The sequence below is a fragment of the Canis aureus genome, chromosome 31, assembly GCF_053574225.1.
Source record: "Canis aureus isolate CA01 chromosome 31, VMU_Caureus_v.1.0, whole genome shotgun sequence".
Lineage (NCBI taxonomy): Eukaryota > Metazoa > Chordata > Mammalia > Carnivora > Canidae > Canis > Canis aureus.
In genome coordinates this window covers 21094837-21108240 of record NC_135641.1, presented here as the reverse complement: position 1 = coordinate 21108240, position 13404 = coordinate 21094837, and the positions used below count along the sequence as shown (strand labels likewise).

General features: G+C 42.2%; 1 protein-coding gene across 3 annotated transcripts in view; it reads left to right on the top strand.

The window, feature by feature from the left end:
- KLHL6 (kelch like family member 6) overlaps positions 1-13404 on the top strand; it is a 115340-nt gene that overhangs the window by 50689 nt on the left and 51247 nt on the right. For 2 of the 3 annotated variants that reach the window (XM_077879823.1, XM_077879824.1), the window contains one exon: positions 2523-2638. Coding sequence is in view for 1 of the 3 variants with exons in the window: in XM_077879822.1 (XP_077735948.1) it covers positions 2352-2638 (287 nt within the window). In the remaining 2 variants the exon portion in view is untranslated. Of the gene's footprint in view, positions 1-2218; positions 2639-13404 lie in introns of those variants that run through there. The other variant, XM_077879822.1, reaches the window with a different exon arrangement.

Sequence of the window (13404 nt, the reverse complement as noted above, 5' to 3'; positions counted from 1 at the left end):
AGAACAGGGTTATTTTGTTTGTAGCTATAAAGAATATTTATCAGTTCATACTAAAATCTCCGAGCATATCCAGGTTGACTTGGATGCCAAACTGGTTGTGTTTTTTACCTTTGCACTAAATCCAATTGTAGGCATTATCACACCTATGCCACAAGTCTGTGTGTGCATCCCTACTAGGAAAATGTAAGGGTGGGGGCAAGGTAACAGTTAACCTGCTTACGTCAAGGGAATGGGGTGGGTGGCCTTGGAAGGTATATGAAAAATAATAAGGGAACTTGGTAAACAGGATCCATCATAAATGGAAAATTGAGTTTTATTTTTATTTTGTTTTATTGGAGGGTGAATTGGAATGATCAGTGTTGTTTAAACTTTGAGAGGTTCTGGGTGACAAGATGCCATGAGAAAGATTGGGTTATGTGTTTCCTTAGTTGCAACAGAGGTGGTAGTTGGAGTCATGGAGGTGGAAGTGCTGATGAGCTCCTCCTAGTTGAGGCCTGCAGGAAGAGTCAGGGTTGTGCATGTCCTGGTGGTGGGCACAGGAGGCTAACTGCACACCAGCCCTTGCCCCTCCTCTGTGCTAAGAGGCCCTGATTTTGTTTGGCTATTAGACCCTTGATCTTGGGGAAAGTGGAATAGAGGCAGTAGATGAATCATGTTTGGTGCAAGGCAATCACATTATTTTATTTGTATTTTCTGGAGCTTGGGCCGAGTGGTCAAGTGACTTAGGAGAAGTCTGATAGAGATGAGGGAAGAGACCTGTCCTGCTTTTGGATTGTTTGGTATTGTGGCAGCTATTATGTCATCATGAGGTGGCATCTCCATCACATTGAGAATATGACAGAATGGGAAAATGGAAAAATTCTGTGTCCTTGATGACATTACTGAGTTTCTGGATTAACCTGGGACTCCATATCTCTGGTTTCTTATAATGTGAGACTTCTATTGTTTAAACCACTTTTGATGGGCTTTTCTGTTATTGAGACCAAACTGTCTTGATTGACAGAGCTCTGGATATAGCACAAGTCTGGTAGAGGGGAGTTAACAAAGACGCTGACATTAGGAATAAGTATCCATGGAAGAGAAGAAGAGCTGAGGCAGAACCAGGACCCCTGAAGAGGGCTCAGTTACTGACCAGGGCAGAGAAAGGATTGGGACTCCTTTTTGATCAGAGCAGCCAGTGTTTCCCACTGCTAGATGGTTCATGAGAGCAGGAACCAGACCTCGAAGGCCCCTTTGGGGAGATGCTGCGGACTGGAGCAGCCATGGCAGAAAAGGCCTGTGGTTCTCTGTGGGAGATCTAGGAGTCAGGACCAACATGATATTACAGCTCTCTTAGCCTGATGATGGTGGAAGAAACGGGCTTTGGGTTCTCCCACTCACTTGAGCAGAGCTTCAGTTTCCTTCTCTGTAAAATGAGGAAAATCATATTTGCCCCCTTGGGTTCTTACAAGGATTAAAATACATTAAAATAAATTAACTTCTTTAATCTGTAATATAGTGGGAGTTTATGAAAAGGTAGTTATTATTCTTTAACAGAGACCTGCAGAGGTACTGAAGACACTTTGTGGTGTACCATCAGATGCATGACCAATAGATGCTGAGTGAGATCAGACCAGTTGGAGACTCGCTAGGGTAATCTGTTGTTGACCTACCCTGATTAGTCTACTAAGAGAGAAGACCCTGGGGATGGAGTTTCTGGAGACCATTTTTTCTCTGTCCCCAGAGACATATCTGAAACAATAGACTTTCTTGGGGCGGGGGGAGAACATTAATATTTGCTATGACATTGTTTTCCCCTGAGCAGGGAGGAAGACAAGGGCAGAATATGTGCGGTGCTGATATAAATGAGAATGCCAGCAATAAGTGGGTTTTCCAGAGTTCCCAAGGGACTGGGTGGGGGCTTATCGTGGGGTCTCAGACTCCTGACAAGAGGGAGGGGGAAGATTGCATAATGTTCCCTGCCCATCCTATCATTGAGGACTTGGGTTATAAAAATGCCAGAGGTACAAATGTAATAACCAGAATCAGAGGCTTCCTGCTCACGGATATGAGGGGGAGATGGACCAAAATAACCCCACAGCACTAATAGCAGACTCTGAGAAGCTACCCCTTCTCTCGTGGAGCCCCTTTCTACACAACCCTTCTAAGTAATTTCTAACCTTTTATTGACTCACAGAAAGAAGAAGAATAGAAGTTACTGGCGTTTGTAGTAACAGGATGAGAAAGTACGAGACTTCCTGTTGTGTGTGTGTGACAGCTGGTGATAAGTGGAGGGCTCTGCACAGGAAATCCGCCCAGCTTCTGCAATGTGACCTGCCTGAAGCTTGGGCGCTCCTTCAGTCTGGATGTAGATGGCAGGACAAAGGGGCTCCTGGACCATGGGCGACGTGGTAGAGAAGAGTTTGGAAGAGCCCTTGGCACCTTCTACAAATGAGCCCTCCCAGAAAAGGGGAGACCTGGTAGAAATCTTAAATGGGGATAAGGTAAAATTCGATGACACGGGACTCTCCTTAATTCTGCAGAATGGCCTGGACACCCTCCGTGTGGAAAATGCTCTGACAGATGTCATCTTGTGTGTGGACATTCAGGAATTCTCCTGCCACCGCGTGGTGCTTGCTGCAGCCAGCAACTATTTCAGGTCAGCGCGCCTAGGATTACAGTCAAATTGGGTGCAGGTTTAAAGAAAATGGGTATTGATGTGAGAGCCTGATCTAACTAGGTAGCTGTTGTTGTATGTACATTTTGGATATCTATTTACATTTGTGTGTCTATTCAAGATAAAAGGAAGGAAGCTATTAAACCATAGATTTTAGGGTTTAAGGCATATTAAAAGAGAGATTGGTATAATTTAAAAGCAATATTTATATGTTATGGGGAATCTTCTGGATATGTGTCTTTGTTCCAAAGGATGGAAAATTATTGAAGTCATGGGGATTTCTTCCCCCTTGGTCTGACTAGTGTGTTGGAAACATGATGTTGTCTTTGTTCACCAGTAGATGTAGAGAAAAGGTTGTGGCCCCTCTCTGGGAGTTATCGAGTGACTTGCTGAAACTTAGAGGGTGGATTGGAAAAGAAAGCAGTAACAAAGGTGCTTTAGCAGTGAGGGGCTCCCAGTTATAACACACTCTGAAACCTGGGTTCCATCCTGTCCTGCCCTTCCTGACATTGGGATTTGAGGCAAGTCACTGCATGCTCTGAGTTTTGTCATCTGTAAGCTGGGGACAATGATGATTACTTTTCTGGGTTGTGATCATTAAATATGAGAAGGAAAAGGCTCTTACACAGTGCCTACAGTATAGTAGATGCTCACTATGTCTGCTGAAAGTCTTCACCTCATTCTGTTTGGTTCAGCTTAGAACCATTTATTGAGTGTTTACCACAAGCAAATGCCTGGGATAGGAATGTGAAAGAATCAGGAATGAAGTGAACAGGGCTGGATTCAGAGTTCTCCAGATCAGTGTAGACATGGTGGGAACCAGTCCCCAAGGGAAATGAGGATGAAGAAGGTATTTGGAAAACTTGAAAAAGAAACACCTTTATAATTCTTTTTGTTTTTTTATCATTCTTTTTAATAAGATTTTTCTTAACTCTTGGTTCTGACTGAGGAAATTAAAAAGTATTTAAAGATGTAAATATCATGGAAAGTGTTTTATTTTTTCATTTTTCTAAGATGCTTAGAGGGAAATTTTTCCTTGGAATTCAGAGAGCAGGGTCAATGAATTGTTGTGGAATGATTAGATCCCATATGTATACAAGACAAGGGGACACCTGGGTTTGCAGAAGTAGTGCCTGCTATGTGCCAGACAGACATAGTTATCTGATTTTATTTTTGCAGTAGTGCGGTAAAGGTGGCTGATGTTCCCTTTTACGAATGAGGAAATGGAAACCCAACTTCACATATGTAATCATTGCTAGAGCAGGGATTGGGCATGTTCTAGAAATCCTTGTTTTTACTAAAATACAAATTGCCACTATATTTGAGGCTTCATTCCATAGGAACTATATAAACGGTAATGTGTAGGCACAGTCATAAAGACAAGTTGACACAGATAAACACATTACTTGCCCACCAGTTTTGAGCATATCTTTATATCGATCACAATCACTTTCAGAAGTACATGAAAGTCAGCTTCTTGGATCAATGTCCTGAGTACCCATTTTTAGGTTTATTCATTCTGTTTTTAATCACTGGAAAATGGTTGTCACACAAAGTTATACCCTATTAGCAATTTTGTTAGTGGTTTGTCCTGCTTATGGAACAGGACTACTGACTGTGTGCTCTCAAGTAGATCACCGGTTCCTCTGGTCCTTGGGTTTCTCATCCTAACTGGAAGGTGTTTGGGCCCAGGTCCTTCCAACCATGCTGATGTGGGATCCTTAGGGTAAGTGTCTACTGGTCCTCAGAGGAGTTGGTAACAATGAGATGCTGGAGGCTGCATACATGGTATGTACGCCTGTGTAAGAAGCGTCTCTTCCAAAACTGCCTGGTTATGGAGGGAAATTCCTTTTATTCTTTTCTTCAGAGCAGTGACTTTTGATTCTTATCTTGGTATTTCTAAGATGACTTTCCTCCTATAATAAACACAGTCCTGGAGACAGGATTCTTTTTTCTAGTACTGCTCTGAAGAATAATTTCTGTCATTGAACACTTACTGTGAGCAAAGTTTTGTGCCATCTGTGTCACATGCACTATCCCACAGCAACCCTGTGAGTGGGGTAGTTTTATCCCCACTTACAGATGAGGAACCAAAGCCCAGAGTATCTCATAAAGTGACCAAGTGGGATTTTGACCTAGGACTCACATGAAATCAGACATTGCCTCACAGCCTGTCTTGCTTTTGTTTCTAAGGTTTTGAAAGGGGTTGGGAGCCAAGTTCCTTTTATGCTTGCACTTCGGAAGGGCAGAGAGTCTGCTGTGTCTGAGAGGCTTCCGACACAGCCCTCTGTGCTTGGGAGGGCCTGTTAAATTATGTAAGGTTTTTTTTCTTTATTCATTGAAAACATAAATATTTTCCATGGAATGATTGAACCATAGTGTATTTAACCAGTCCTCTGTTGACCGACATTTGGATTGTTTCTTATCTTTTACTATACACCGATGTCATAATGAATAACCTTCTACATGTCATTTTATATGCATGCAGGAGTACCTGGGGGTGCATTTCTTGAAGAAGGTTTGCTGAGTCAAGGAGAAATGTACCTGCAGTTTAAGTGGATATGCCAGAATCTCCTTGATAGGGGTTTGATCATTTTACACTCCTTATAGGCTTGCCAAAAGAAGATGGCTTCCAAGTTTTGGATTTTTCCCAGACAGATGAGAAACAGTATCTCAGTTTGTTTTAATTTGCATTTCCCTTAATTTTTTTTTAAAGGATTTATTTATTTGAGTGGGGAAGGGCCGAGGGAGAGGAAGAGAGAATCTCAAGCTGAGTGCAGGGAGTCTGCTTAAGCCTGGGACTCGATCCCATGACCCTGAGATCAAGACCTGAGCCTAAACCAAGAGTCAGACACTTAACCAACTGGGCCACCCAGGCACTCTGTATTTCTCTTATTTTTAATAAGCTTAAACATCTTTCTTGGGATGCCTGGGTGGCTCCGCGGTTGAACATCTGCCTTCAGCTCAGGGCGTGATCCTGGGGTGCCAGGATCAAGTCCCACATCAGGCTCCTTGCACATAGCCTGCTTCTCTCTCTGGCTATGTCTCTGCCTCTCTCTCTCTGTGTCTCTCGAGTAAATAACAAATCTTTTTTAAAAAACTTTCTATATGCTTAAGGATCATCTATAGTTCTTTTTCTGTGAACCCTCTCTTCATAGCCTTTCAAATTTTCGTGTATATTTTTTAAAATTAAAATTTGTTTTGATAAAAGTACTATGTGCAGATAGTTAACAGTGAGCCAAATATTACAGGCTTATAATGAACAAAAAAAGTTCCTCTTCACCTCCTCTACCCTTCAGTTTTCCTTGTCAGAGCCACCATTTTTGACATTTAGCTGTTTCTTCTGGTATTAATGTTTATATTTCTTCAAAATATGGTTATACTATTATTTCCTGATTTCTCAATTTTACATCATTTATTGATTTCCTGTATGTCTGATAAGGACTTAGTTAGCCCTTACACCTAACTCCCTTACCGCACACTTCCCTTCCTTACACTCTCTCAATATAATGTTATCACTTTTTTTTGGTGAAATTTGTACTAAAAATTTACATTATGTCCATGAAAACATTGTTTCCTGCTGAGCCAAGTTGTGTGATAATGTTACACTTTGTTTCTTATAAAGCTTTTTATCTTTCCTGAAGTTAATAGTTCATTCCTTTTTCCATTTGCTTAATTTTTTTAAAGATTTTATTTATTTATTCATGAGAGACAGAGAGAGAGAGAGAGAGAGAGAGAGGCAGAGACACAGGTGGAGGGAGAAGCAGCAGGCTCCATGCAAGGAGCCTGATGTGGGACTCAATCCCAAGACTCCAGGATCACATGCCCTGGGCCAAAGGCAGACACTCAACCACTGAGCCGCCCAGGCATCCCCCATTTGTTTAATTTGGGGGCTGTCTTTCACTCACAGCCTCTTACAATGATCTTTCATGTGGTCAAGTGAATCAAAGAATCTCCCAGTTCCATTCCCCCGTGCCCCCCCCCCCCAGAATCTTGCTCACTGACATCATTTTATACATGTTCTTTGGACCCACTGCCTAGCTATTGTGTAGCTGCATATGTAGCCATAGTGGCTATAAACAGGGACTGTATTAGTAACTCAGACAATATAGTTCCCTTTGGGGACCTATTTAAAAGTCTTGAGTGGAGTGAGGAATTTGGGAAGATACACAGTGTTGAGGCTGAGTTAAGGGCAAAGGAGAAGAAAGCTTTATTAAAAGTAGCTCATGGCATACATTAAATGTCAAACAACCAAATGGCAAGGTGTCTGAATATTCTCATGGCAGGAATATCAAGGGAAGCATAACTTAACATTCATAGTAATGTTTTTTAAAATGCTATAAGACTGCTAGTGTCTTTTATAAGACTGCTAAGAAAGCTGCCATTTGTGTTATGCCTCTGGACGTGTCCCCAGATCAAAGTCTTTGGAACCAGTTGTGTATCCTGCATGCTGAACCCCATCTCCCAAAGATCTCCATCTAAACCAGTGGTTCTTACCATTTTAGGGTTCAGGGTACAGTGGATACGCACACTCCATAAGTGATGTTGACCCCTGAGGGCAATCATGTTGTGAGTCCCAGGGATGGCTGAGAGGAGGAATGGTGATGTAGGGAGGGATCATCTGGTTTCTCACAGTCCTACCTGATGACCGGCCTTCCTACATGTATAAAAAAACTTACAGGCTGTGGCTAAGTCAACAGCAAACTCCTTTGTTGCTGCTGATAGCCCAAATCTGCCTGAACCTTGGCTCCTGTCTCGTACCTCTGTACCTCGTTCTATGAGGCCATGGTGAAGGGACTTTGACCACTGGCTACAAAAAGCAAGCACAGGTCAGGCATGGGAATGGCATTGTGGGCCCAATCTATTAATATTATTATTATATATTGTTATATATCAACCAATTACTGTAAGGCAGAAAGTGAGGTGAGAGGCTAGTCTTAAACCATGTGTAAACATTATAAGCCTTTGCTTTCTCTACATAATAGTGTAAGGTGTCTACAAAGGAGCCAGTAAGCACAGGTAATAGATAAGTGCAAAAGAAAACAACGAGTTAAGGCCATCTGGATCTGGATTAGAAATCTGGTTAATGGTGAAAGCATTGAAGATTATTGTTGCCGTAGTGGTGAACTCAAGCAAACTGGTGATTATACTTCTAGCATCCGGTCAAGCATTTTATGCTTTTAATATTGTTTGTTTGGCAGAACCAATGTGGTGACTGATATTTACGTACTTTAGGTCTGTAATTTCTTATCTGCAATTCTAAAATCCTCAAAGTGCTGATAATTGGAAAGATTTTTATAACTTATTGTGGATGAGTCTGTGTCTTGAACTGCTCTTGCCTGATGGAGACATCTGTCCTGAACTGAGGGAAGGCTACTTAGAGTCTGTTTATTCCACTTAGGGCCACTATCCATATATTCCTGCTGAAGTAGGAGTGCATTGGATTAAGGAGTGCTGAGGGTGCTATTTAATATTCAGGATATGGTAATATCCAAACAATTCTGAATGCCAGAGCACCTCTGCCTGCAAGATTTGGGGGTAATGGATTATGGAACTTTCTGGTACAGTTTGTTTTCATTTTGGTGTTATTCTTCTACCTTGTTTCACAGGAATATTTCACATACTTGTAAACATAGTTTACATGCAGTTTTGCATCTTGCTCTGTATCTTTTTTCATTATAATCTTTCCTCCATAGTTTTCATGACTCTATTTATTTTGTTACCATTTTTAATAGATGCATAGTATGGAAATCATTCTCTCATTGTGAATGCAGGTTTCTTCTAATATTCTGGGTTTTTTAAAAAATAATATGGTAGTAACCGTATTTGTGTTAAGTATTTTTTGCAATTTGCAGTCTGGAAAGGCCAACATTTTTTGAGTATTTACTGCATGCCAGGAACTTTGCTGGATTTTTTTTTCATTTGGTTTAATCTTCATAATGTCAACAATTAGGTAACAACAAGTAGATAACATTGTCTCCTAAAATTTTACCCTCCAAGGAACTCACTTCATAGGAAGAATGGCTTCCCCATTGTGACCCAAACTGAAAACAGATCTTTCCACGGTGCAGAAATGTGGCTGTTGGGACATTTCCTGTGTAAGACCATTAATTCCTTTTCCCTACCACATACTAGTATGGTCTACCTAAGCTGAAAATGAGGAGAAAATGTAAAAATTGCCTTTTTGTGCCTGTAAGCCCCACCCTACACACACACACACACAGGTAAGCAGAGTACTGTGGGAACATTCAAGCCAATTTGTGTCTGGGGCCTGATCTGACAGACGCCCTCATAGCAGCAAAGACTCAGCATGGCTTAGGACACCAGTCTGGGTCAGGGTTTTTTTTTTTTTTTAATTCATGAGAGGCAGAGAGAGAGAGAGAGAGAGAGAGAGAGAGAGGCAGAGACACAGGCAGAGGGAGAAGCAGGCTCCATGCCGGGAGCCTGATGTGGAACTCCATCCCAGGTCTCCAGGATCAGGCCCTGGGCCGAAGACGGCACTAAACCGTTGAGCTACCCGGGTTGCCTTGGTCAGGGGATTTAATACAAAATAAGGAAGCAGGTCAGGAGGTGAAGTGAAGAGACAGTACACTTTGAAAGTATAGGGCCTCAAGAACCTATAGGACATCATTGAGGCAGGCACCAGTAACTGCTTGGTGTAATGAAAACACCATCTTAAAATCTTGTCATTGGCATTTGAGTCTATACCCTTCCATTTATTGGCTGTGTGCATCTTAGAGGAATTGTTTGGCCTTTTTATTGCTCAGGGCTGTTAGACAACACAATGAAGCTAATGATTTATGTATAGCTATCCCAGTAAGTTTATGAAATACACATAATAAAGTTGATTTATTTATGAATTTATTTGCCTAAACATTTTATGCATGACAATAACTCAGATTTCTTCATTTTAAGAGAAATCAACTGGATTTATGTAGGTAACTTGCAGAGTCCCCCGGAAGGCCAAACTTAGAAAAAAGCAGGCAGTGGCCAGGACCACAGCCCAAAGCCAATCAGAACCCATGTGGGGAGGACTTTCCTGCTACTCAGGATCCTGGAAGCTAACACAGTTCTGGCCACTGGCACTGTTGCCCTTGCAGTTCCTGAAAACTGGAGACTGCTGATGCTTCTGCTGCCTCCACCATAATGGGCTTTCCCCTGTCCCTCCTTCTTTGCATTACCAGCTCCCAGTTCCTAGCCTGGAGTTAGTTTATCTGATTGGTCAAGGCTGAGTTACACATGCCAATGCATTAACTGTGACAAAGGCTGGGAAAGCATGCCTTGGGCCTCTGCGGCCTCTGCCACACTCTGTGTCTCATTCAGAGGTAGAGTTTGCCATACCTATGAAGGGCTTCAGATGCTGGGCAACCAAAAGCTGGCAAGAGTCCATTACATGCAGCTACTATGTGCCAGGCCTGCATAAGGTGCAGAATAAGGGTTAAGGTATCATGAAAAATATACCAAGTATTAGAGAATTCCATGACTCTTGTCTCAAATGCATCAGAGGAAGGATCCTGAGGTCTTACAGGCAAGAGGACAATTATTTTGCACTTTTTGGGACACCTGGGTGGCTCAGCAGTTGAGCATCTGCCTTTGGCTCAGGGCATCATCCTGGAGTCCCAGGATCAAGTCCCGTGTCGAGCTCCTTGTGTGGAGCCTGCTTTTTCTTCTGCCTATGTTTCTGCCTCTCTGTCTCTCTCTGTCATGAATAAATAAATAAAATCTTTTTTAAAAATTATTTTGCACTTTTTACTTCTCTTCTCCCTTCAAATATTTAGCCCCCACTATACCTGTGAGAGTGTGTGGCATGCAGACACACCATCCATCATGCATGGTCAAGAAACTGGCTGAAAGTATGAGCTATGAGAGAATCCTTGATACCATTGCAATGGCTGGCATTCAGCAAACAATTTGTAAAATTTGATGTCAATAAAAACTTGATATTCCTCCTGCAGTTTCTGTCACTAATTAGGTAGCATCCTGGTCAAAGCAGAATGTTGTGGATTTAACAGTTTACTCACACGACTATTTGGACACAAATGTGCTAAGCCTACATAGTGATTCCTGCAGACCTTTTTTTTTTTTTTAGCATTGGAAGGTACTGGACAGGAGTTGGTGCCCCAGGGTAGAAGTGTAGTCGGGTCCTTTGAATTTTTATTTATTTATTTTTAATTTTTTAAAAATTTTATTTATTTATGATAGGCACACAGTGAGAGAGAGAGAGAGAGAGGCAGAGACACAGGCAGAGGGAGAAGCAGGCTCCATGCACCGTGAGCCCGACGTGGGACTCGATCCCAGGTCTCCAGGATCGTGCCCTGGGCCAAAGGCAGGCACTAAACCGCTGTGCCACCCAGGGATCCCCTGAATTTTTAATAAAATATCATGTCGGGGTGCCTGGGTGGCTCAATTGGTTGAAAGTCAGTGGAATGTCTGACTCTTGACCTTGGTTCAGGTCTTGGTCTCACGATAGTGAGTTCGAGTCCTGTGTTGGGCTCTGCACTTGGTGTGGAGCCTACCTGACAACAACAACAACAAAAATTCATTTCTGTCATCTCCACCCCTAGTGTCTAGGGTGTGTGGCTTGTCCTTCAGTCAAGTTCAGAAAATCCATTCTTCTCCTGTTTTGAATAATGCTCCATGGAGCTCTCAACTACAACACAACAGAGAAATACTTTCATCATTCACATCTCAAGTTCTGAGCTTTACCCCTATGTCAAGTATACAGATTTGTAATAGATTCTAATATTGCAAACACCAAGCAGTCCACGAGAAGAGTTGTTCATATGTAGAACATTGGTAAAACTGCCTCGGAGCTCACCATCCATCACGTTGCTCAATGTTCCCATATTAGTCAGCAATCTTTTGGTTGCTACGGATAGAAACTGAGGTCAAATCAGCTTGGGCAAAAGAGGAAGGTATTTGGCCACATAGCCAATTCATACGAAGGGCCAGGATGCAGCAGAGACTGTATAGAAAAGGAACTAGGGCCTTGAATGTAGTCAGTGTTTCTTCAACCCTCGCTTGGCTTATTTCTCAGGTGGGATTTCTCAGATGGACTTCTGCCACATGGTTGGGGGCTTGCTTCTTGGCAGCTCTGAAACTCACTTCTCTTTGGTTGGTTCCAGAGAGAAACTGAGGGGCTAGCTTCAGTTTGAAAAGGAAAGACTGGAAAGACTGATTGGCTCAGCTCCATCCAATTACCCAATCCTAGACCAATCACTATGTCAGGGAAGTGGGGTGCAATGATCAGCCCAGTTTAGTTTAGGAATCCAAGGTTGGCCAAAAAGGGTATGGGGAGGGAGCAGTAAGAGGAGAGATATTGGTAAAAAAGGTGAGAGTTTCTATTTGAGCCACATGATTTGAGTGGGACTCAAGAGAGCATTTCCCCGAAGGGGAAAGCATTAGACAAAAGGAAAAATAAATGTACATTAAAGAGGGATAGTAAATCCCAGTTTACTTTGTTTTATTAGCTAACTTATTGTACTTCTGTCTTTGCTTTGGCTATCAGGAGGCTCAGTGCATGAGCTTATTACTTCAGCTTAGGTTTCAGTGATACATTCTCCTACTTTAATTACTTAGATCTTATCTTCTTACTTTTTGTTGTTACTGGTTTGTATTTTATAATAACCTCTGAAGCTTTATTATAAGCCACTTTAAGTTCTTTTGCTCTTTTGCAGAGGCTTTTTTTTTTTTAGCAAGCTCTAGACTCAATGTGGGATTTGTACCTACAACCCTGAGATCAAGAGTCACGTGCTCTACTGACAGCCAGCCAGGTGCCCCTAGAGAGGCCACTTTTGCATAAAGATAAATCTTCCTTGCTATGGAAAAAATATCATTTAGGCAACCTACCTATCCTCTGCAAGCTGTAAGAGTAGGCATTCTTTTATTACATCTAACTTCTGTGGAAAGCTTTAAGGCCACAGTAGTTACAGGAGTGCTGATACTGCTCTGACTTTAAAACACGATCAAACCAAAAGTTGCATCATAGTTCTTTCTGAGGTGACACTCAAGGATCTACAAAAATTACCCACCAGCAGGTTTGCGTATAATGTATCAGGTCCGGGGTCTAGTAAGAATTCACTGACATTCAAGAGATCATGTGTCACGCAGAGCAAGCTCAGGCTTGTCAGAGGTAGATGTCAAGGGCATTTTGTTATGTGGGGGCGTAAGAGGAGGGGCAGATGCCCAGTGAATAATTCTTGAAAGGTGGGGTTAGGGATCACAGCACTCTGGGTTGATTGAATGAATACATGAATGGATAGATAAATGGAATTTCACTAAACCACTCTACTAGATATTGAGTTTAGAAAGATTAATGAATTCTGATTTCCTGTTGACTTCAAAATCAGTCAATTAGAGGAGAGAGGCAAATCAGTGTTTCAGTACAGAGTGATAAGTACTATGATGGAGTTCTGCTTACAGAAGGGGCATTAAATCAGACTGGGGGAAGAAGCAATCAGAGGGCTTCCTGGGAAAGGTGATATCTGAGCAGTTTTAAAAGATGACGCCATTGACCAGAAGGCACTAAGTGAGGGAGAGAAAGGAGGGAAGCATTCCAGGCAAAAGGAAATGCATCTGGTAAGGTATCATGCAGTGTAAGCATGGGAACCAGAGGTGGATGAATAGGGTTGGAGTAAGGATATGCTTGGACCAATAAGCCTGAGAGATGGGCAGGGTCAGACCATGAAGGTTTTGTTGGGTTAGGGTGAGAGTTTGATATGTATCTTTCAGGCAGCAAGAAGCCATGG